Raw genomic sequence first — 23830 nt, 5'->3', positions numbered from 1 at the left:
GTGTTGTGGAGGAGGCGTCTGACCGTCTCTGCGACGCTCCCAGGCCTAGACCTCTTCCAAGCTCCCAAGCCCAGAGGAGAAGGAAAGTCGAAAGCCTTACGGAGGTTGTGGAGAATCCCCACCGGTCAGGCGTCCCTTCAGCAGGCTCTGTAGCACAACAGACTGCTCAGGACCGCTTTAGGAAAAGCGTCCTCCGAGAGTGTTTCTCGTTGTCCGGTTCTCCTTCAACTAAACGAGGGTGGAAGGATTCGGACCTTCCAGGCCCCTGAAAAGGCACTGGAAAGAGCCTTTGTTTGACTCGAGCCCCGAGCGCTTCTCTGATGAAGCTCCCTCCTCGATCAAGAAGGCGAAGGTGGTTTTGACGTCTCCCTGTTCTGACAGAGCTGGTCAAACTCCTTCGAGGTCTCCCTCTCCTCCTATTGAAGAGGACGCTGGAGAGGCTTCCAAGAGGATCCTTTTAGCTGTTCAAGAGCAGTTAGCCTCGTTGGTCGGAGTCCTTTCGAAAGATCCTCCTCGTAAGAAGGACGTTAGACTTCCTGTCAAAAAGTCTCATCTTCTTTCTCCTGCCAGGCGCGAGGCGCCAGCCAGACGTGAGGCGTCAACCAGGTGTGAGATGCCTACCGAGCATGAGACTTCTTTCAGGCACGAGACGTCAGCCAGGCGTGAAGCGCCAGCCAAGCGCGAGGATCCTTATTACAGCGAAGCTTCTGCCAGGCGCGAGATTCCAACCAGGCGCGAGCAGCCAACTAGGCGCGGGGAGTCAGCCAGGTGCGAGGAGCCAGCCAGGCGCGAGGCGCCAGCCAGGCGCGAGACGCCAGCTTTAGAGGGGGGCTGTACATACTCTTAGTCCCTCTCCGGTTAGGAGTTTGTCTCCCGCAGAGAGAGATGTTTATGAAGACCCCCCAGACTTTAAGGCGGATTCTCCTTCTGATCCTTTTGTTGACGAGCATTCAGAAGACGAGGCTCGTGCTAGAGAAGGACTTTCAAACTACAAGGTTTTGACAGCTCTTCTTCTTCAGGAATATGGAGATTCCTTAACTCCTGCCGCTCCTCCTTCTCCACGCTCTCTCTTTTCAAGTTCCAAGACGCCAAAGTCTTCGTCTTTTCTGAAAATGAGACCGACCATCTCTATGAAGAGAGCTCTTCAGTCTCTGGATAACTGGAAGACGACGAAGAAGGATCTGGTCAGAACTGTCTTCTGTATGCCCCTTGCTAGACTTACAGGCAGAAGGGGTATTTGGTACCAGACAGGGGAGAATATGGGACTCTCTCTCCTGGCTTCTGCGGAAGCTGACTTTTCTAGTCTGGTAGACGCATCAAGAAGGCATGGCCTGAACTCGGCTTGTGTGACTTGGGGTCTTTCTGAGCTTGATCATCTCCTCAAGGGACTCTTCCATGTATTGGAAGTATTCAATTTCCTGGATTGGTCCCTTGGGGTGATGGCCAAGAAGGCCCATGACTCGGAGGGCCTCGATCCTGAAGTTCTCCTCTGTATCTTGTCGTGCATAGACAAGGCGGTACAGGATGGCTCAGGGTAAGTCTCCTCTCTCTTTGGAGCGGGACTCTTGAAGAAGAGGGCTGTTTTTATCGCCTTTCTTACCAAGGCTGTTTCTCACTCACAAAGAGCAGCCTTGATGTTTGCACCCAGGTCTAACTTTTTGTTCCCTTCTCAGTTGGTGAGGGACATTTCCCGTTCACTAACTGAGAAGGCGACCCAGGACCTTCTCCTTCAGTCTTCCAGAAAGAAGAGGCCTGTGGTAGTGGGAGAGAAGAAAGGGGTGAGTACGTCTCTTCAGCCCTTTCGAGGAGGCCCTCCCTCCAGAGCTCCCTCAAAAAGGAAAGCGCCTGAGAGGAGAGGTAGATCTTCCTTCCGTCCCTTTAAAAGGGGAAAGTGATGTAAGGAGCCTCCAAACACCAGTAGGTGCCAGGCTCCTCGGACTTGGTCGATGTCTGTGATAAAGAAGGGATATTGCATCCCCTTCCAGGACAGTCCTCCCCTGACTTCAACTCCGCGAGAACTGTCCGCCAAATACAAGGACCCTGTTCTGAGAGATACTCTTCGGCTAATGGTGGATCAGAGGTGGGACAAGAGAGCGATAGAACTAGTGCTGGCTCAAAACTCCCCGGGGTTTTACAATCGCCTTTTCCTGGTTGCAAAGGCCTCGGGGGCTGGAGACCAGTTCTAGACGTCAGCGCTCTGAACAAATTTGTTCAGAAAGAGAAGTTCGCCATGGAAACTTCTGCGTCAGTCCTTGCGGCTCTTCGCCAAGGGGATTGGATGGTTTCCCTGGATCTCCAAGATGCCTATTTTCACGTCCCGATTCATCCTTCGTCGAAGAAGTACCTCCGTTTCATGACGGGGGGAAGGATCTACCACTTCAGGGCCTTGTGTATCGGCCTGTCCACTGCTCCTCAGGTCTTCACAAGCCTGATGAAAAATGTGGCGAGATGGCTTCACCTGAAGGGTGTCAATATCTCTCTGTATCTAGACGACTGGCTCATCAGAGCCAGATCAGAGAGACAGTGTTTGGAGGACCTTACTTTGACCCTAAACCTGATCAAATCGTTGGGATTACTCGTAAACCTCGAGAAGTCGCAGCTGATTCCCAGCCAGAACTTGGTCTGTCTGGGGATTCAGATGGATTCTCGGGGTTTTCGAGTATTTCCTTCTCAAGAGAGACTCGTGAGAGGCTTAGAGAAAGTCTCTCTCTTCTTAGGGAAAGAACGTACATCGGCGAGGGAATGGTTGAGCCTTCTAGGGACCCTTTCCTCGCTCGAACAGTTCTTTCCTCTAGGAAGACTTCATCTTCGTCCTCTTCAGTTCTTCCTCAAGAGATCGTGGAAGTGGAAGACAGGACTTCTCTCGGACAGTTTTCCCATTCCAGTGGAGATGAGACAACACTTGGAATGGTGGCTGCCCCCATTAAAGGAGAACAAGGGAATTTCCCTGGAGATTTGGAACCCAAGCCTTGTATTGTTTTCCGAGCGTTCGGAATTCGAAAAAGGTTGGGGAGCAACCTTAGGAGCGAGAGAAGTGTCAGGCACCTGGAGTGCAGTTCAGGTGTCCTGGCACATAAATTGCAAAGAACTTATAGCCGTACACCTGGCTCTAAAGAACTTCGAACCTTTAGTGACAAACAGTGTAGTCCAAGTAAACGCAGACAACACCACCGCCCTTGCCTACATTCGGAAGCAAGGAGGGACACACTCGTTTTTCCTGTACGAGCTCGCAAGAGATCTACTACTTTGGGCCTCCCAAAGGAACATCTCCCTCCTGACGAGGTTTGTTCAGGGAGTAAGGAACGTGAGGGCAGACAGGCTGAGCAGGAGGAGCCAGGTCCTTCACACAGAATGGACCCTCCACTCAGATGTTTGTCAGAGTCTCTGGTCTCTATGGGGGACTCCTCATGTGGACCTGTTTGCCACATTCCTCTCCAAAAGACTGGAAGTCTTTTGCTCAGTGGTAGAAGACCCCAGAGCTCTAGCAGTCGACGCCTTCCTTCTAGACTGGTCCCATGTAGACGTCTACGCATTTCCCCCATTCAAGATTCTGGGGCAAGTACTGAAGAAGTTTGTGGCTTCAAAGGGGACGAAAATGACCCTGATAGCCCCCTTTTGGCCGGCACAAGATTGGTTCACAGAGGTAGTGGAGTGGACAGTAGACTTCCCCAGATCCCTGCCAAGAAGGATGGATCTTCTCAGACAACCACACTTCAAGAGGTATCATCAAAACCTCCCCGCTCTCGCTCTGACTGCCTTTCGACTATCGAAAGACTTGTCAGAGCGAGAGGTTTTTCTCGCAAGGCTGCAAGCGCGATCGCTAGAGCCTGTAGAACTTCCACTATGCGAGTCTATCAATCTAAATGGGAGGTTTTTAGAAGATGGTGTAAGTCGAAGAAGTTGTCCTCCTCCAGTACCTCTGTGACCGAAATCGCTGATTTCTTGCTGTTCCTTAGAGAGGACTCACATCTTTCTGTATCTACCATAAAGGGATACAGGAGTATGCTTTCGGCCGTCTTCAGAAATAGAGGCCTAGAGCTTGCGGATAATAAGGATCTACACGATCTTATAAGATCCTTTGAGACTTCAAAGTCTAAGGATCCAGCTCCTCCTAGCTGGAACCTCGATGTAGTCCTGAAGTTCCTGTCTCTCTCTCTCTCTCTCTCTCTCTCTCTCTCTCTCTCTCTCTCTCTCTCTCTCTCTCTCTCTCGAAACCGGCAGAAAGATATTTTCTGAACTCTTGATTCATGTTACTTAAGTTGATTGGAGGGTATATCATGGAAACACAGAGGTAGCAAAAATACTTATATTCTTCAAAAGCGTTACATCTTGAGATAGCTTTGCAGAAAAGAGTTGAATGTCTATATCAGACCATAGAAGAAGAGAAAGTGATCTCTTACTGATTGATTTACAAAGCAATAGGTTAGCAAACCCAACAGGGTGGGCAGGACTTCCACCCATAGTTGGTTGTTAACTATGTACTCCACATTGTTTAAAGTTAAACGGCCATTTCCAGCTGCACTGAAAGTAATTCCTATTAAAATTTGTTATTTTTTAATGTTGCAGTTTGTTCTGAATGTTTTAGCTACCTCCAAAACTGAATGTGCAGTATGATATTTCTGTAATCAAATCAGACAACTATTTCAGTTAGTGATCAATTAACATCACATAAACCCATTTTGTATATTGAATGTCAGGGTTTGTGGAATATTGAACCTGATATCCCGAAGCAGATCCAACCTGTGGTAGAATTGTTCGTTTTCAAATAAAAGAAGGCTTGAGAAGTCATTTAATCTCTTATCAAATTTGCCCCACTCATGGCCTGTGTGTACTACTTGTGTGGTCCACATGACCCAATCTTTATATGAATTAAAAGAAAGCAGGTCAACACTGACTGGCAGATGGACATCTTTTATGTGAATGTCAAAATTTTAACAGCCAACGTCAATTTTTGGAAATAAATGAATCTTTTAGACTAGCCCAGTGAGAGTCAAATATTTTGACCTAGTGGTCTGGTTAAACAGCTAAATGATAATGTTTGTGAATGTACAAGTTTTGCTTTTGCAGTTCATTGGAACTAAATCTAGAATGGTATTTATATCTCTACATAGACTTATGTACATTACATTGCAGAATTATTGCACTACTTTTTTTGAAGTGGTGTACTATATGTAAACCGTTGCAAATAAAGCTTTAGACTAGTTCTGCAATACATTTTCATATTAAATGTTTAAAAGAAAGTAGCATATTTTAAAATGACATATTTTTAGTTTATATTAATGTGGAATTACCTGGAACATTAACAGGTTCTTACAAGGACACAGACAGGAATGGGAAGAATTAAATTTTTTCACACATGTTTTGCACTTCATTAGTATAACATTTGCATTGAAGCTTTAAGTGCTTAGTGTAAAATCTCATTGGTACTGTATTGTGTATAGAAAACTTCTATGTGCTAATGGAGATTACTTCTCTTTGTCACAGATAAACTGCACCATTGTTATGGATGATCACAGATACTCTGCTGAGGAACATGTTTTCTTCAGTATCCTGTTAATTTTCCTCAGTAACATATTCTAGGTAAGTTATATAAAAGTGAAGTCATTGCAGTAAAAGAATCTCCATGAATTATATGTAGTATTTAATGTAAGCTATATAGAACCTTTAGCCACTTGGTGACACAAATGCATTGTTCAAAACCCAGTCTGTTAGTTATTCATGATGTACTGACTGACATTTTTTCCTACACAATATACAAACCTGAGGTTCTTTGCAATAGGAATTGCTTACGGCGAAGTGGGACATGGCCGATAAAATTCTTGAATACGACGGTTAGGCAGCAACTACATGCCAGTGATTTTCTTCAGACAATTTGAGTTTTGTCTTCTAATACAAGTTTTCTAATTTGTAAGGTGCATAATTATTCTTTGCTCACCCCAAATTGAAAATGTATGACAGAAGATTTCACCTGTTCCCTGCCCGACTAGCTCTGCTTTCAGAGAAGATAGAAAATTTCCTCCCTGATCCAACCCACAAGAAGCAGTTCTTCAGGCAGTACAATTCCTGTGTTTTCATTACTGAAAGACTCCACCCTCATTGCAAGTGCCGACTTTCTCGCCAACCTTTTCAGTCCTCTGTAAAACAGCAGGGATTAAGGCCGTCTTCACTGGTTGGTGTTATCGACGGGTCTTTTTTCGTGATCAGAATTGTGAGAGTTAACTTTTCTTCGATTCAACTGTGAAGACGTAGGTCCACATTCACCTTAGTCATTCACTAAATAGGAAAGTTTCTTCTTAGTTGAGATTCAACTACTGATGAGAAACTTCTCTGTCTTACCATCAAAGGGACCTCTGTCTCTAGAGGGGATTTGACTTCCGTCTAATGTGCCCATGCCTCGCAAAAATCAACATCTCATCTCTCAGTATTGTTGGCGACGAAGATAGACGATTTACATGGTTTGTTCTCAACATCACCTTCCAAAAGGCGGGGTCATGTCTTGATTCCGTCTCGGATGCGCAATCATTTGGCATCCGTTGACGAGTCCGAATCCTTCATGATCTCCTATACTTTTGATTTTGGAATGGTTGATCCAGATCAGTCATTACTTTGTCCTATTGGTGTTTTGCTGTACTTATGAAGGATTGACACCCTTAATTGAGTGTCGATACCTTTATCCATTCTGACTTCCAATCCAGAAGTGTCTAATGACACTTCTTCCTCTGAGTCCTATGAGATAGTGAGAAACTCCTCTGCCTTGTGAATTTGTTCCCCAGATTTCCTGGAAAAAGAATTTGAACTAATTTCACAAACAACTTTCGTTGCTGGTTTCGTACACCTTCACATCAATATTCTGGATCTCAACAATACAACTGTACAGTATTGGTGCAGGTCAACAAGCAGACGAATTACATTCCCTTCTGCTACACATGTTGGTGGTGCAGGTTCGCAAGTGGGCAGCAGCACACTCAGTAGATCTATCAGTCAGGTAAATCTTGGGGAACCAGAACAGAGCGGCAGATGTGCTCCGTTGCCAGGGTCCAGACATAGGGCCTCTTTGCAACCTGGCACAATGTAAAGCTCCTGGTGTTCTGTTCTTTTGTGCCAGGGGCGGTAATAGGAGAGGCTATACAACACCCATGGGACAATCTCCAAGGCCTACACTTTTCCTCCATTTTGTCTGATTCATTGGGTGATCAACAGGGTCATGATCACCCCTAATCTCAGGATGACCCTGCTAGCTCCCAAGTGGCCACATGCCGAGTGGTATCTGGACCTGCTAGCTCTACTTTCCTGGGTACCAATAGAGATTCCCCCTTGGCACAACCTGCTGTACCAGCCGCTCATAGAGAGGTATCGCCAGGCTGTGAGAGAACTGTCACTTCATGCCTGGAGACTATCCACCATCTCCTGTGAGCTACAGGTTTTTTCTCATCACACAATGACCAAGATTTCTAGATACCTTTGTAAATCTTCAGCGGCTGTGTGCTAGGGGAAATGGGTCATCTTCTGTGATTGGTGTCATTGATGGGCTATCTCTCTGGTAGGATCTCCTCTTCAGCAGGTAGCAGACATTCTTGTCTTTCTTCGCTGTCACAGCTGTCAGGAGCTACAGAGTTGCCCTTGGATTAATCCTTTGCTTAAAGAGTGTCGATTTCTCTTTCTTGTGGAGATCTCCATGCTGTTGAGAAGCTTCAAACAGTTTTGCCCTCCCTGGGAATTTAGTCCCCCTGAGTGGGATGTGACTCTTGCCTTACGGAGCCTGACTTGTGCACCCTAGCCTTTACGAGAGTCGTCAGACAGGGATCTGACCTTCAGGATTGTGTTCTTTCTTACCCTGGCATTGGCAAAGAGATTTTGTGAACATCATGGACTTTCCTTCGATGTTGAACACTAGAAGGGTCTAGTTCAGGGGTTCTCAAACTCCTTAACTCCTCGACCCCAATGAAGTTTTAATTTTTTTATCGACCCCCTAGACTAGCATTAAATAATAATAAAAAAAAAAGCCAATGTCAAATCCAATTTGAGAATTATTAGTTTAGTACTTGACATGCAGTATGATAAAAATATAACACCTAGTAAGAAAATATATTCAGAACTTTAGATATTTGAGTACAGTGGTACCTCGAGATACGAGTTTAATTCGTTCCAGAACCGAGCTCGTAAGTCAATCGGCTCATATCTCAAACGAATTTCTCCCATTTAAAATAACTGAATTCAATTTAATCCGTTCCGGACCTATGAAAAATCCCCAAACCATTGTAAATTATGAATAAAGATATGTTTTTAAATAACAAATAAACATGTATAATTAACAAATACATAACAAAATATGAAATAAAGAAATAAAAGAGTTATTTAGCATAGTAGTCTTACTTTGGAGACAGACGAGTCCGGCTAACGAAGGTGAACGGCGAGGAGGAGGGAGGGGGGAAGGGATGTAGGCACTCTAGACACGTACGTAAACGGCATTTTTTTTTAACTTAAAACTATTTTCGTAACTTTAAAACTAAAACTACACTTTCCTTATTTCAAATGAAAGAAAAAACTTAAAGCAATGCACTTAACTTTAAACTTAAACTAAGCTTAACATTTACATAAATTTAATTATCACTTGTTTTTTCCTTCTTGGCTGCACTTTCTGTACTTTCACTCACAGCTCTTTTCAATAAAAATGTATCCAAAGAACTTTGCTTTTGCCTGCCTTTCGAAATGCTTCGAAAATGTGACAAACAAGTGTCATTAAAAAGCGCTGAAGCACGACCAGTTGCCACTTTTTCTGGGTGTTTCTTTTCAATGAAATTTGACAGCTTTTCCCACATTGCCAGCATGTCTTTAATTTCACCTGTAGAAATCACTTCCTCCGGTTCTTCCTCCTCCTCACTCGTGTTAATCTCTTCCAGAACCTTCGTGTGTTGCATCATCTGCAGCACCTTCAACTCCTCAGTTGAGAGTTCCTCCTCATGTTCTTCGACGAGTTCGTTGACGTCACCCTCATCTACCTCCAGACCCATCGACTTTCCGAGAGATACAATCTCCTCCAACTCTTCTTGCTCGGTCTCGGGCTCAAGCCCTTCGAAATCTCTTTCTGCAACAGCATCAGGCCATAACTTTTTCCATGCAGAGTTCAACGTTCGTCTTGTTACCCCTTGCCATGCCAAGTCAATGATACGTAGACAGATCACGATGTTGTAGTGATCTTTCCAAAACTCTCGAAGGGTTAGATTTGTGTTTTCCATCATTCAAAGCAGCGGCAGAACAAATGCTTTGTGTACAGCTTTTTGAAGTTTGATCCATCGGCTGTAGGATTGAAGTCATATTGGGTGGGAGGTAGAGAACTTTGATAAACTGGAACTCCTCCAGAATATCATCTTCAAGACCAGGTGGGTGGGCTGGAGCATTATCAAGGATGAGCAATGCTTTCATCGTGAGTTTATTTTTTTGCAGATACGTCTTCACTGCAGGGCCAAAGACGAGATTTACCCAGTCAGTAAAAAACTGCCGCGTAACCCATGCCCTAGCATTGGCGCGCCACACAACGTGCAATTTTTCTTTCAGTATCTTGTGCGTCTTGAAGGCTCGAGGATTTTCCGAATGATAAACTAGCAGTGGCTTCACTTTACAATCACCGCTAGCATTTGCACATAATGCAAGGGTCAGACGGTCCTTCATGGGTTTATGGCCTGGCATCATCTTCTCTGCTGTGATGTAAGTCCTCCATGGCATTTTCTTCCAAAATAGGCCCGTTTCATCACAGTTGAACACCTGTTGTGGGATGTAGCCTTCCCTCGCAACAAGCGCAGCAAACTTTTGGATGTACGTATCGGCTGCTTTCACGTCTGCACTCGCAGCTTCGCCATGCCTCACCACTGAATGGATGCCAGTTCTCTTCTTAAAATTATCAAACCAGCCATGGCTTGCCTTAAACGCTTCTTCTGATGCCTCTTTAGAAGTTGATGCTTTTTTCTTCACTAAGTCGGCATAAATACTCCGTGCCTTCTCGCATATTACTGTCTCCGTCACTGTATCTCCTGCCAACTCCTTCTCTTTCACCCACACGAGCAAAAGCTTCTTCATTTCCTCGTGGATATTTGTCCTTAACTGGGAAAGAATTGTGGTTCCTTTTGCTGGTGTAGCACTCTTGATGGCATCCTTCTGCTTCAATATCGTACAAATTGTCGATGTACTACTGTCATAGATCTTTGCGAGTTCAATCACTCGTGCGCCACGCTCATGTTTTTCTATTATTTCTTGCTTTAGTTCTATCGACATCATCCTTTTCTTCCTGTCACCATTGTCCTTAGCACTCACTTTCTTCGGCCCCATGATAACACACAAAAAAGTTCAGTAATCACGCAAAAATCAAGCAAAAAAGAGTACAGCGCACAAAATACACTTTGATTCAAGTGGGTAACATGTGCGAGTGAGCGAGAGATGCTCTCGGATGATGCTCGACCCTGCACGCCAACTAGCGAGACGCTCCGGAAACACGGCTCGTATCTCGGATTTGGGCTTGTATCTTGAATGAAAATATGGCCCGAGCTCCGGCTCGTATCTCAAAAAACTCGTATGTTAGGCTGCTCGTATCTCGAGGTACCACTGTATATGTAATTTAATTCACTGACCCGTTAGTTATTCATCGACCCTTTTGACCCCCTGACTATTCATCGACCCGGTCCTATTGATCCTTGGGGGTCGATATCGACCACTTTGAGAACCCCTGCTCTAGTTTGTCCCAGAATTCGTAGCAGATTCAAGTTCTTTTTTATCCCCTTCATAGAGGACTTTGCTGGTAGTGATCAAGACAATATGCTACTGTGTCCAGTTCAAGTGTTGTGGTGCTATCTAAAGAGGTTTTGACATCTCCGTCCTCAATGTCAATGACGCTTTGTTAGTACTGGTTTCTTTCTGGAGTTGTGAGAAAATCAAGGGAGCATACTCTACTTCTGACAAGGTAGATAAGAGTACTTTCTGAGTAAGAGCTTAGAGGGTTGGGGGCATGGTCTGTCCCTCGCATTCTGGAAGAACCTGTCGGTTCTAATAGTACTAAGGGTGGGAGTGTGTTCATGAAATACCACTTTCACATCCTTCTACCTTCGGGACATTGCCCATGGGTCCATGGACACCTTTTCCTTCCTGTGATGTCTGCTTAACAAGTTGTGTAGCTCACCCAGCTCCCCTAGAGGGACAGCTAGCATCTCGCCTATGGTGTTCTGAGTTACAAAGAGAGAGTGTGAGTGAGTGACTGGCCTCCTCCTCCCTTTCTCTTTTTATACCCTTCCTCACCTGTAGGGCAGAGGGAAGGTTGGCAAACCGTTACATGCTAAATGGGTGTGCGATGCAGGTGAGCTACATAACTAAGTACTGTGCCCTGTCTATAATCTAGAAGTCTGTAGATTAATAGATGAATGTCCATCCCCTCTCTCTAGCAAAGGGAGAGAGGGACTGACAATAAAGCAAAACACTATAGGTTCCTCTAAAACCTTTTGAATCAATGAAGCTATACATTACAGGCCCATTAATTCGAAAGGCCCAGAAGTCTGACCGCTGACATCACATAAGCTCAACATGTCAGATGCACGGGACTCCTTCCTCTGCTCTACATGACCAGGAAGGAGGCCCTGGTGAATTGAGGTACCAGTCACTTCAGAGATTTACTCAGAATCCTTCCACCAACTAGTAATTCTCCATATGTAAAGACCGTAGGATTCTATTTGTTAAGAACAATCTATCAACATTGCCCACCTCGAGCCACCCCTCATTCTACTACCTGAGCCAAAAGGTTAAAGTGAAGCATAAGGATAGGAGTGGGCGGGACTCCCACCCTACTGTTGATAGTTTACCACTTTATTTAAAGTTAAACAGCTGTTTTCCCAGCTTGCACTGCAATTATAGCTATATGTAAAGACCTTCAGGTTTGTATATTAGGAAAAATACAAAGTACTTTAAAAAAAATTGTAATAATTCCACTTTTGCAGCATTGAAAACCAAAAGGGCTTTTTGTACATGAACTTCCCTGTCAGATATATACTTAGCTATAGTCTCCGACGTTCCCGACAGAATTTCAAATCTTGCGGCACACGCTACAGGTAGGTCAGGTGGTCTACCTTACCCACCGCTGGGTGGCGGGTGTACGAACCAATTCCCGTTGCTTGTCAGATTTTTCTCTGTCGCGGGAACGATAACAACTGTTGTCGGTTCCTCTCGATAGTTTTTTCGATTCTCGCTTGCCTGGAGTTAATTTGGACTTCTTTTGGTGACGTATTTGCTCTGTTTGGCTTGGCATACGCTAATTGTGGACCGTTTTGATTTGGATTTGGATTTTCTCTAACGATGTCTGACCTAGATTCAGTAGCGAAAACTTCTGTTTTGTTTAGGGTTTGTGTGAATGAAGGATGTAAGGTGAGGTTGCCGAAAGCTTCGGTGGACCCTCACACGGTTTGCATGAAATGCAGGGGGAATGAATGTTCTTTTGCTAACCCTTGTAGTGAATGTAAGGTTTTGAATGAAGAAGAATATAAGGCTCTCTCTTCTTATGTTAGGAAGTTGGAACGTGATAGAGTGCGTAAGGCTTCCTCTAGAAGTTCTAGTAGGTCTAGAATGAGTGAGTTGGATGTGGATCCTTTGACTAATGTAGAAGTAGAACCTTCTCTCCAAGTTGCAGCCCCTGCTCCCCGCACCGAAGCCGAAGATTCGTCTTCGGAGGCGGCGGCTCTAAGAGCCACGATTCTTTCTATGGATCAGAAGATTCGTCAGTTGGAAGGTAAGGAGAGTGTTAGTGATCAGTGCAGTGCAGTGTCCCCAGTGTTGTGGAGGGTGCGTCTGACCGGCTCCTTAGTGCCTCTAGGCCTAGACCTCTTCCAGACTCCCAGTTCCAGTGGAGTAGGAAAGTCGAAAGCCACAGGAGGGCTAGGGAGAACCCCCACCGGTCAGGCGTCCCCTCGGCAGTTCCTGAAGTACGCTCCCAGGCTGCCTTGGATCGCTACAAGAAGGAGCTCCTATGCCAATGCTTCTCCTCTTCGTCCTCTCCCTCTCCGAAGAGAGGTTGGAACTCCCCGGATGCGTTGCGCCCGTTGAAGAGGGCTTGGAAGGCTCCTTGCAGTCCTTTGGCTTCTAGTCCGGAGTTTTTCCCGGAAGAATCGTCGGTGGAGGCGAAAAAACCCAAGAGATCCTGCGATCGTTCTTCTTCTCGCGCTCCTCGTTCTGCGCCTGCTTCCGAGGAAGAACAACAAGATTCTCCTACTAGAGTACTCGCGGGACTTCAAGCTCAGATCACGGCGCTGGCAGATTCTCTAGCAATCGGATCACGTAGGAAGAAGGACGTTTCTCTTCCGATCAAGAGATCTAGGCGCCGCTCTTCAGAGGATCGTTCTCCTAGTTTTAAGCGTTCTCCTTCATATGGGGAGCTTTCGTATGAAGGTAGGGGCTCACATGAGCGCCCTCGCTCTCCTGGCTCTCTTTCGACTTCAAGGCGCCTATCGTCGGTCGGACGCTCTATGGAGAAAGAAGTTTTTTCTCAAGATTGGATTCCCGCTTCCGGTAAGCGCACTGCGCATGCACATCACGCTATTTCTTCGACGCCCTCGAGTGGGACTTCTCCTCAGCAGCCTCGAGAACCTAGAAGGCGCCCTTTTTCAAGTAGGCGTTCTTCTTCCAGATGTCGCTCTCCTCGAGTGTCGGATCGTGACTTCTCTCCTTACAGGCGTCAAGAGTCTGATAGGAGTCGTGCGCCTGATAGACGTCCTGCTGTTAGCCGCGCCCCGCAAGGTAGGCGCCAAGAGCCTACTTCTCGTCGATCTCCTAGTAGGCGCTCGTCTCCTTTTAGGCGCCCTACTCCTGATTATTCTCCTCAGGGCAGATAACAAGAGTCTTGCAAGCGCCCTTCTCCGTGTAGGCGCTCTCCCTCTTCTAGACGCACTACTCCTGACCGTTCGTCTCTTAGTAGGCACCAGGATCCTCGCAAGCGCCCTTCTCCAGGTAGGCGCTCGTTAGCTTTGAAGCGTCCTTCTCCTGAATGTTATCCTCTTGTTAGAGGTCAAGAGTCTCGCAAGCAGCCTCCTCCTAGTAGGCGCATTTCGCCTTCCAGTCGATCTTCCTTTGATCGTACTCATCTGGACAAGAATAGAGAGCCGCGTAAGCGCTCTGCTCCCGATAGGCGCTCTTCGCCGGGCAGCCGCTCACCTCAGGATAGGCGCACAGAGTCTCGTAGGCGCTCGCCGCTTCGTAAGCGCCCTGTGGTTGTATCCAAGGATTCTCGGGGTAGGAGCCCTGCCTCTCCTTCTGCTGAGACTCCGTCTACCTCGAAGAGGGATTCTTATTGTAGACAACCCAGATCTTCGCTTCGTTCTCCAGTGGATGTGAACTCTTCTACGAGAAGACGCTCTCCAACCTCTCGCTCAACTCTTACTAGGATCCCTTCGTCACCTAAGGATCTTCCGCGCTCGCCTCGACAAGACGTCCTAGAAGGTTCGGATGAAGAACCGAACACTTCTACTGCTGTGTCTTCTTACAAGAAGCTTACAGAGCTACTTTTGCAAGTTTTTGGGGATTCCCTTACTCCTACGGCTCCTCCTTCTCCTCACTCACTTTTTTCGACGGCGAAGACAGCGAAGAGTTCTTCTTGTGTGAGGATGAAGCCAACTCTATCAATGAAGAAGGCACTGAGGAGTTTTGGTTCCTGGATGGCTTCCAAGGAAGAAGCGGGGAAAACGATGTTCGCTTTTCCTCCTTCGAAGTTATCAGGACGCGCTGGTTTCTGGTACGAAACAGGGGAGTCCTTAGGATTGAGTCTACCTTCTTTGGATGATTCGGATTTTTCGGCGCTGGTAGATTCGACGAGGAGTGCTGCCCTTAACTCTGCAAGAACGACTTGGGCAATGAATGAAGTGGATCACATGCTGAAAGGCATGTTTAGAGTGCTGGAGGTTTTTAACTTCCTTGATTGGTCGTTGGGAGTTTTAGCCAAGAAAATTGAAGTGCCAGAGTCCTTTTCTCCAGAAGATCTCATGTGTGTTTTGTCTTGTATGGACAAGTCGGTAAGAGACGGAGCGAGTGAAATCGCATCCCTGTATGGGGCCGGGATCGTGAAGAAGAGGTCCGTTTATTGTTCCTTCTTAACGAAGTCTGTCTCCCACGCCCAGAGGTCTTCTTTGCTGTTTGCTCCTCTGTCCGGTCAGTTGTTCCCTAAACATCTAGTGCAGGACATTTCGAGATCGCTTTCGGCTAAAGCCACCCAGGACCTTTTGGCACAGTCGGCAAGGAAACCTCGCCCTTCCTTCCCTACCAAGGCTAAGAAGGAAAAGTCAAGTGTTCGAGAACCCTTTCGAGGGGCTTCTTCCTCAAGAACCTCTACGTTTAGAGGTCGTAGACCTTCAAGGAGGGGTAAGACTTTCGCCAAGTCAGTTAAAACCCCCAAATAACTTGCAAGTCCTTCAAACAACGGTGGGCGCCAGACTCTTAGAGTTTGCAGAAGTCTGGGGCCAAAAAGGGGCGGATCCTTGGACCCTTTCAATTTTGAGGAGAGGTTACCTCATCCTTTCGTCGCAAGACCTCCCTTGACGACCACCCCAAGGGAACTGACGGCCAGGTACAGAGACCCCATCATGAATCAAGCTCTCCATCTAGCAGTAGATCAGATGCTGGAGAAGGGGGCTATCGAACTAGTGACAGACCATCGTTCTTCGGGCTTCTACAACCACCTCTTCCTAGTTCCGAAGTTCTCAGGGGGATGGAGACCGGTGTTGGACGTAAGCACCCTGAACTTCTTCGTAGAAAAGAAGAAGTTCACGATGGAAACACCTTCATCAGTGCTGGCAGCACTTCGTCCAGGGGACTGGATGGTTTCCTTGGATTTACAGGACGCTTACTTCCACGTACCGATCCATCCTTTCTCAAGGAAGTTTCTCAGATTCATGATGGGGGGGAGAATTTTTCAATTCAGAGCTCTGTGTTTCGGCCTCTCGACGGCCCCTCAAGTGTTCACGGGGATATTGAGAAATGTAGCTCAATGGCTTCATTTGAAAGGGGTGAGGATATCCATGTACCTGGACGATTGGCTGATAAGGGCCAATTCAGAAGATCGTTGTTTGAAGGACTTACAAGTAACCCTAGAATTGACGAAGGCGTTGGGACTTCTTGTCAATTTCAAGAAGTCTTCACTAATTCCCGAACAAGAGTGTGTGTATCTCGGGATACAGATGAACTCTCTGAGTTTTCGGGCTTTTCCCTCTCAGGAAAGGATCGCCCGAGGATTCGAGAGAGTAACAACCTTCTTAGGGAAAGAAGTATGCACAGTGAGGGAGTGGATGAGTCTGCTGGGGACGCTCTCCTCGCTGGAGCAATTCGTTTCCCTAGGAAGGTTGCACCTGAGACCGCTCCAATTCTTTCTTCATCGGAATTGGAGTCGTTGTTCTCAGGATTTGACGTTCTCCCTGTCGTTATCCCAGGACGTCAAGAAACATCTCTTATGGTGGACAGATCCCAACCTCTTTGCGAAAGGACTGTCTCTTCAATCCCAGACCCCCAACCTGGTGTTGTTCTCCGACGCGTCGGACACGGGATGGGGGGCGACTCTGGGAACCAGCGAAGTGTCAGGTACCTGGGTGGGGGACCAGGTAGCCTGGCACATCAACAGGAAGGAGTTGATGGCTGTGTGGTTGGCTCTGAAATCTTTCGAGGCCAAAGTCAGAAGATCGGTAGTGCAGGTCAACGCGGACAACACTACAGCTCTGGCATATATCAGGAAACAGGGGGGGACGCATTCCTTCTCCCTGTACGAGACAGCAAGAGACCTTCTTCTGTGGGCAGAAGAAAGGGGAATCAAGCTTCTCACCAGGTTCGTGCAGGGAGAAAGGAATGTAAGAGCAGATCTCCTCAGCAGGAAAGATCAGGTCCTTCCCACAGAGTGGACCCTTCATTTGGATGTATGCCAGAGCCTGTGGAAGTTATGGGGCAGGCCACACATAGACCTCTTTGCCACGTCGAAGAACAAGAGACTGGATCCTTACTGCTCTCCGATATCGGATCCAGAGGCATTAGCAATAGATGCTCTTCTTCTAGACTGGAGCGGACTCGACGTCTACGCGTTTCCCCCCTTCAAGATCCTGGGGCTAACCATCAAGAAGTTCGTAGAGTCCGATTCAACGAGAATGATCTTAATCGCTCCCTTTTGGCTGGCCCAAGAATGGTTCACAGAGGTACTGGAATGGTTAGTGGACCTTCCAAGATCGCTCCCGCTAAGGAGCGATCTACTCAGACAACCCCACTTCGACAGGTACCACAAAAATCTCCTCGCTCTCAGTCTGACTGGCTTCAGACTGTCCAAAGTCTGGTCAGAGCGAAAGGCTTTTCAACAACAGCTGCTAAAGCAATCGCAAGAGCGAGGAGACCTTCCACCTTGCGTGTGTACCAGTCAAAGTGGGATGTCTTCAGACGTTGGTGCAAAAGGAAGAACATTTCCTCTTCCAGTACCTCTGTGAGCCAAATTGCGGATTTCCTAATTTTCCTTAAAGAAGAGTGTCATCTAGTTGTGTCAACTATTAAGGGATACCGCAGTATGTTGGCTGCGGTATTTCGGCATAGAGGCTTAAATATCTCCGATGATAAGGACTTGCATGATCTTATTAGATCATTTGAAACTGTTAAGCGTCCTCATGTTGTACCGAACTGGAATCTAGACGTAGTTCTACAATTCCTTGGATCGTCTAGATTCGAACCTCCTGGCTCAGCCTCTTTCAAGGACCTGACGAAGAAGGCTCTCTTCCTTTTGGCCCTAGCTACAGCTAAGAGGGTGAGTGAACTACAAGCTATTGAGGGCAATGTCGGGTTTAAGGAAGATTCTATGGTGTGTTCGTTTCTTCCAGGATTTCTTGCAAAGAATGAAAACCCGTCACGTCCTTGGCCCAGGAGCTTTGAAGTTCGTGGTTTATCTTTTCTGGTAGGGGAAGAACCTGAAAGAACTCTTTGCCCTATGAGGATTATGAAGTATTACCTCAAGAGGAAGGAACAACTTAAGGCTAACCAAGATGTGCTCTGGTGCTCGGTAAAGGACCCCACTCGGCCCATGTCGAAGAATGCTCTTTCCTTCTTCCTGAGAAGCCTTATTACGGAGGCACATGTTGCCTGTAAGGAAGAACATTTTAGACTACTGAAAGTGAAAGCTCACGAGGTGAGAGCCATTGCAACTTCGCTTGCATTCAGAAAAAATATGTCTGTGCGGAACTTGATGGAGGCGACTTTTTGGAGATGCCAATCGGTTTTCGCAAACCACTACCTACGTGATGTAAAAATCTCGTATGAGAAATGCTTCGCCTTGGGCCCTTTCGTATCGGCGGATTCGGTGCTGGGGCAGGGAGCTGAAACTTATCCTGTGTAAATTTTTTTATATGTTACCCTATATTTTGTATTTGTGTTTTTGGTTGTCGAAAGAGGTTGCAGGAGGCACCTCTTTTTGTCGTAATTTTAACCCTTTGTATTTTGGTTAGGTGGTCTGGTGGGTTTTGGCTCCTTGCAGAGGTAGTGGTAAGGATCTGTTATATAAGCGGACAAGGTCCCTTTAACAGGATCCGACTTGGATTCTACCACAATAGGGGATCACATATCCCAGTGGTAGATCCGAGAGTCTTTCAGCAACAGGTCACGTCCTAGCTGTAGCTCTCCAGGCAATGCAGACTCAGAGACAGTATCTATGAAGTCTTCATCCTGAAAAGGTGAGAACCAAGGTTTTTATATCCTACTACATTAGTTGTTTCCCATCTTACCTGTATTATTTAGTTGTCTCTTACCCTCCACCAAGGGTGCCAATCAGCTAAGTATATATCTGACAGGGAAGTTCATGTACAAAAATGATATTGTTAAACTACAATAAAGTTTTGTACATACTTACCTGGCAGATATATACTTAGCTATAGTCTCCGACATTCCCGACAGAATTTCAAATCTCGCGGCACACGCTACAGGTAGGTCAGGTGGTCTACCTTACCCATCGCTGGTTGGCGGGTGTACAAACCAATTCCCGTTGCTTGTCAGATTTTTCTCTTCCACCTGTCTCCTGAGGGGAGGCTGGGTGGGCCATTAATCGTATATATCTGCCAGGTAAGTATGTACAAAACTTTATTGTAGTTTAACAATATCATTTTTACTGTGTTTATTTTTATTTATGTATGTATACATTCATGTAGATTTTGGTAGGGCTGGAGTTAAATGTGAATATATTGCCAAGTCGCAAGCCATGCATATGCAGATACACTAATTGAGGAAATGCTGTAATATGAAATTTTCATAGATATACAAACATAAACCTTATATCATTTCTCCCATCACAGCCACCCCTCTTTGTTCATTACCCTACTCACTCTTCTTAACCACCAGGTAACCCATTTCCAACATGCACTGAAAGATACTCCTTCATAAAAAGCTCTAGCACATACCTTCCAAGACTGTCATCAGTGTTGCTGGTCATAATAGCTACTCATGCATTGTATCCACAATAACAATCAGTGAAATTAATTTGAAAACTTTCATCTCTCTTCAAATTACTACTCAATTTACCCTTACTATTTTTTCTTATTATTATCCACCGCATCTGTGGATAATATGGTGTTATGTATAGCTGGATCACATATAATTAAGCATTTGCTGTGTACTGTACCCTTCCTGCTGTTACCCCACAAAACTCTTATGCTGGTCTCTTGCATTTTCTATTCTTGGCCTTTGATTTGTTAATAAGATATGTTCATAAGTAATTTATATTGTAATGTCAAGCTAAGAAGGTTTACAGATGTGAGGTAGTGGGCGTCCATATTAACTGTTAATCTGTTGTTGCATTGTTGCCTCAGGAATGTTTTGATGCTGTATCTGGACAACGTTTGGTAGGATTGTATTCATGTTTGGATAGAACTATCAAATGCACGCTTTGTTAATCGGCCTTAGACCTTTATGGGAACCTGAATTGAATTTGATTTATTAATTTTCTGCTTCAGTTCTGGCATTATGTTTCCTAACTCTGTGTTACATTCTTTGATTTCAGATTCTCCCTCAGAAGAATCTTCCTTCCTTCGTCAGTTTTGATTAGCATCAGGATTTTGGGAAATGCATGTTGTTTAATGGTACTGCATGGAACATTACCAATAACAACTCTTAAAGTGTTTGAGACAACAGTGAATTATTGTACGTGTATTTAACAAATTTAAACAATAAGTAAAAGTTGTTTTGAATATTAGATTCATACATCAGCAGTGAAATCTGGTTATAGTTCTTCAAGATATTGAATTTCATTTTTAACAGATTTATTGAGTAATCATTTGTAAAGAATTCTGTGATAAGAGTTGTAAATTGAACATATTGTCATTACAGAACAGGACAGGACATAAGGCTAAAATGAATCCAGAACATTCTTTAGAATTTCCTTTGAAAAGTGAAACTGAAGGTGCATTATCACTACCTTCCATAAATCAAGAAAACAGCAACTTGGCTGCCTTTAGTGGAACCAGTGATGAAGACTTTTTGTCTCTGGATCCATTGACGGACATCAAAATAGAGCCAGAGGAATTCTATGAGTCTAATGAAGATGATGAATATTCATATGAAATGAATTCAACAGTGAACGAAAAAAATCCACAAACTTGCAAAAAGGAAGTAAAACAAGAAAGAAGAAATATTCACAACGGAGAGAAGCCTTTCAGATCAACTGACTGTGAGAAAGCATTTTACAAGAGAATTAATCTTACAAATGATATCACAAATCCTACCAGAGAGAAATTCATATGCAATGACTGTGGGAAAGCATTTTCCTTGAAAGGTAATCTTATAGTTCATATGAGAATCCATACAGGAGAGAAGTCATTCATGTGCAAAGAATGCGGGAAAGCATTTTCTCAGAAACCACATCTTACAAGTCATATGAGTATCCATACTGGAGAGAATCCATTCATGTGCAACATATGTGGGAAAGCATTTTCCCAGAAATCAGATCTTACACGTCATATGAGATTGCATACTGGAGAGAAGCCATATATGTGCAAGGAATGTGGGAAAGCATTTTCCCAGAAATCAAATCTTACAAGTCATATGAGATTGCATACCGGAGAGAAGCCATTCATGTGCAATGAATGTGGAAAATCATATTACCATAAATCAAATCTCACATGTCATATGAGGTTGCATACCGGAGAGAAGCCATTCATGTGCAACATATGTGGGAAAGCATTTTCCCAGAAATCAGATCTTACACGTCATATGAGATTGCATACTGGAGAGAATCCATATATGTGCAAGGAATGTGGGAAAGCATTTTCCCAGAAATCAAATCTCACATGTCATATGAGGTTGCATACCGGAGAGAAGCTATTCATGTGCAACATATGTGGGAAAGCATTTCCAAGGAAAGATCAACTTACACATCATATGAGAATCCACACTGGAGAGAAGCCATTCATGTGCAAAGAATGTGGGAAAGCATTCTCCCGGAAATCAAATCTTACACGTCATATGAGGTTGCATACTGGAGAGGAAAAAGAAACAACATGATAAAATAAACCAGTTAAGGCAGAAATCTCTCAAATGACCAACTGTATGAGAGATCAAAATCACTCACAAAATCTCAAGAAAATAAGGAAAATAAAGAAAAAATACAGAATAGGGGATGAACAAATGAGTGGAAACTGGCAGAACACCAAGCCAATATAAAGGCCCTAACTGCACAAATAGGAAACAAACAACAGAAGATGAAAGTAAAACTGATAAATATGCAGTTTGGTGACAATCCAAAGATTGTGCATAGAAAAATGACGAAAGAAACAGTGTAGGTACGAACACAGCCGAGCAAGGAAGACCTAGAGAGATTTTGGAAGCCTCTGTTTGAAGACCCTAGACAACACCAAGAGAATTCATGGATTGACACCATTAGGCAGAAGAACAGCCAGAAACAGCAGATACCACCAATTGGGTTCACCATCAAAAAAGTAACAAAGACAATAAAAGAATATAATAGTTTCAAGATAACAGTAATAGACAAGATCCCAAAGTTCTGTCTAAAAAAGATCACAGCTCTACACCACACTTATGCACAAGCCTTCTCAAGAATAGTAAGAGGAGAAGGAGAATCACCAGAGTGGCTCACAACAAGAAATACCAACCTTCTCCCTAAAAGCTCCGAGGCTGAGCTCCCAAGCAAATATAGGGCCATCTGCTTCCTACCAACAACCTACAAATGGCTCACATGAGTCATCACAGACGAGATCTGTGAACACCTAGATCAAGGCAAATATATGAAAAAAGAACGAAAGAGATGCACAAGAAACAAACTAGGCACTAAAGATCAACTGCTAATAAACAAAACAATATTAGAAGATTGTAAGAAAAGACAAAGGAATCTTAATATGGGTTGGATAGATTACCAGAAGGCACACCTGGATACTCAAATATTTGGAACTCTATAACATCAATGAGGAAATAAGATCTTTCCTGGCAGTACAGATAAGTGGAAGACCACTCTCTGTCTAAAATAGCATTGAGGGCCAGATAGTAATTCCAGACATAAAGATTCAAAGAGGAATATTCCAGGGTGACAGCCTCTCACCACTTCTCTTCTGCTTGAAGACAAGAATTTACACTAGACAGAAACTGTTTGCTTAATCTCTGTCCAAGTAGTTTTTATTACATGATTTTATTTAACTTGACTTCTGCGTCTGTTTTGAATGAAGGTGTCTCAAAAGGTGTGTGAAAACTCATGCTAGAAAGAAGTTATACCTGTATCTGCACTTAGTTTCCAAGAAGTTTTTTTTTTTTTTTTTTTAAGGTTCATCTTAGAATGTGTTAACTCAGATGTTGAAACAGTTTTTCTCTTGTAGATTCATAACATATGTGAGCACACATGGAGGATAAATATTATTCTTTTACACTGCATGTTGTACTTTTGTCTTGTATTCTGCAAATCACAGTCATTGGTTCTGAATGCCAGACTGTTTTTCAGGTGTCAAAATGCACAAGCAAAGTCACTCATCAGAGAGGATGTTCAGTTGCACTGACAGATTTGTTAATGTTTTGCACCCCAAAGTAAGTTGCACTTGATGTGGAGATAATTATTGTGAACTTGTCTGCAAAATCTATAGAAAAAAAAGGCAACAGCAACCTAAGGGGCGATAAAAAGAAAAACCATATTTATATTTTTATGATCCAGTTCATAACCATCATCATTGTTATTACTCAAAGAAGAGAAGGAGAATCTGGAGGGTCTCAGTGAAAATCAGGATGAAGGCTCTTCATTTGCCGATTCTTTATTAGAAGTCAAGGCAGAGCCAAAGTATTTTGGCCAGAGTGAATTTGATGCAAAATGGTTGTGTAACCTTTATGCAAAGGTTAAATAAATGACTTTTAGTTTTTTTCTTACAATTTTTCTCATTGATTACTGCACAGTGTTAAGAAATTTTCCTTTGCCTTCTCTTCTCTTGTTCCGGTGCATTTTTTGTATGATTTCCAAATAAAGAATTAGTATTGTCTTTAGCTGACATGGTTTTCTTGCTCTTGTTATTCAGTATTATGCATATATGCACTTGTATATGTAGTTGTAAGCTTGAATATTTCCATGAAATGTTATTCTTAGTGGAAATAGAAAGGATTGATATCTTCATTAAACTTCAATGAAATTTAGGTGCAGTTTTATTTGATTATTTTTCCTTATATGTTTTTGGTTTTTATCTTCTACAAAGAATGTGAAACAGCATTTGTATTAGCTCACTTAATACAGTGAACTGTTTAATATTTTGTTTTAGGTTAACCAGTCTAAAGTGTTGAGAAGACTAGACTAGTTATGTAAATGACTAAAGTAATGTGTTAT

The 23830-nt window shown here is 44.2% G+C and overlaps 2 protein-coding genes across 2 annotated transcripts in view; one reads left to right on the top strand and one right to left on the bottom strand.

Moving 5' to 3' along the window:
- Window positions 1-23618, top strand: part of LOC135204757 (gastrula zinc finger protein XlCGF8.2DB-like) — a 47642-nt gene extending 24024 nt beyond the window's left edge. Inside the window, exons 2-3 of the mRNA XM_064234915.1 lie at window positions 5485-5580; window positions 20024-23618. Coding sequence (XP_064090985.1) covers window positions 20374-21522 — 1149 coding nt within the window. The 5' untranslated portion in view covers window positions 5485-5580; window positions 20024-20373 and the 3' untranslated portion in view covers window positions 21523-23618. The remainder of the gene's footprint in view (window positions 1-5484; window positions 5581-20023) is intronic.
- Window positions 9160-10323, bottom strand: LOC135204566 (tigger transposable element-derived protein 1-like). The gene has a single exon (XM_064234722.1). The coding sequence runs from the start codon at window positions 10321-10323 to the stop codon at window positions 9160-9162; it is 1164 nt and encodes a 387-aa protein (XP_064090792.1).
- Window positions 23619-23830: the final 212 nt, after the last annotated feature.

The sequence above is a fragment of the Macrobrachium nipponense genome, chromosome 47 (genome assembly GCF_015104395.2).
Source record: "Macrobrachium nipponense isolate FS-2020 chromosome 47, ASM1510439v2, whole genome shotgun sequence".
NCBI lineage: Eukaryota > Metazoa > Arthropoda > Malacostraca > Decapoda > Palaemonidae > Macrobrachium > Macrobrachium nipponense.
Note: the sequence above shows the minus strand (reverse complement) of the source record. Positions and strands in the feature narration are given on the sequence as shown.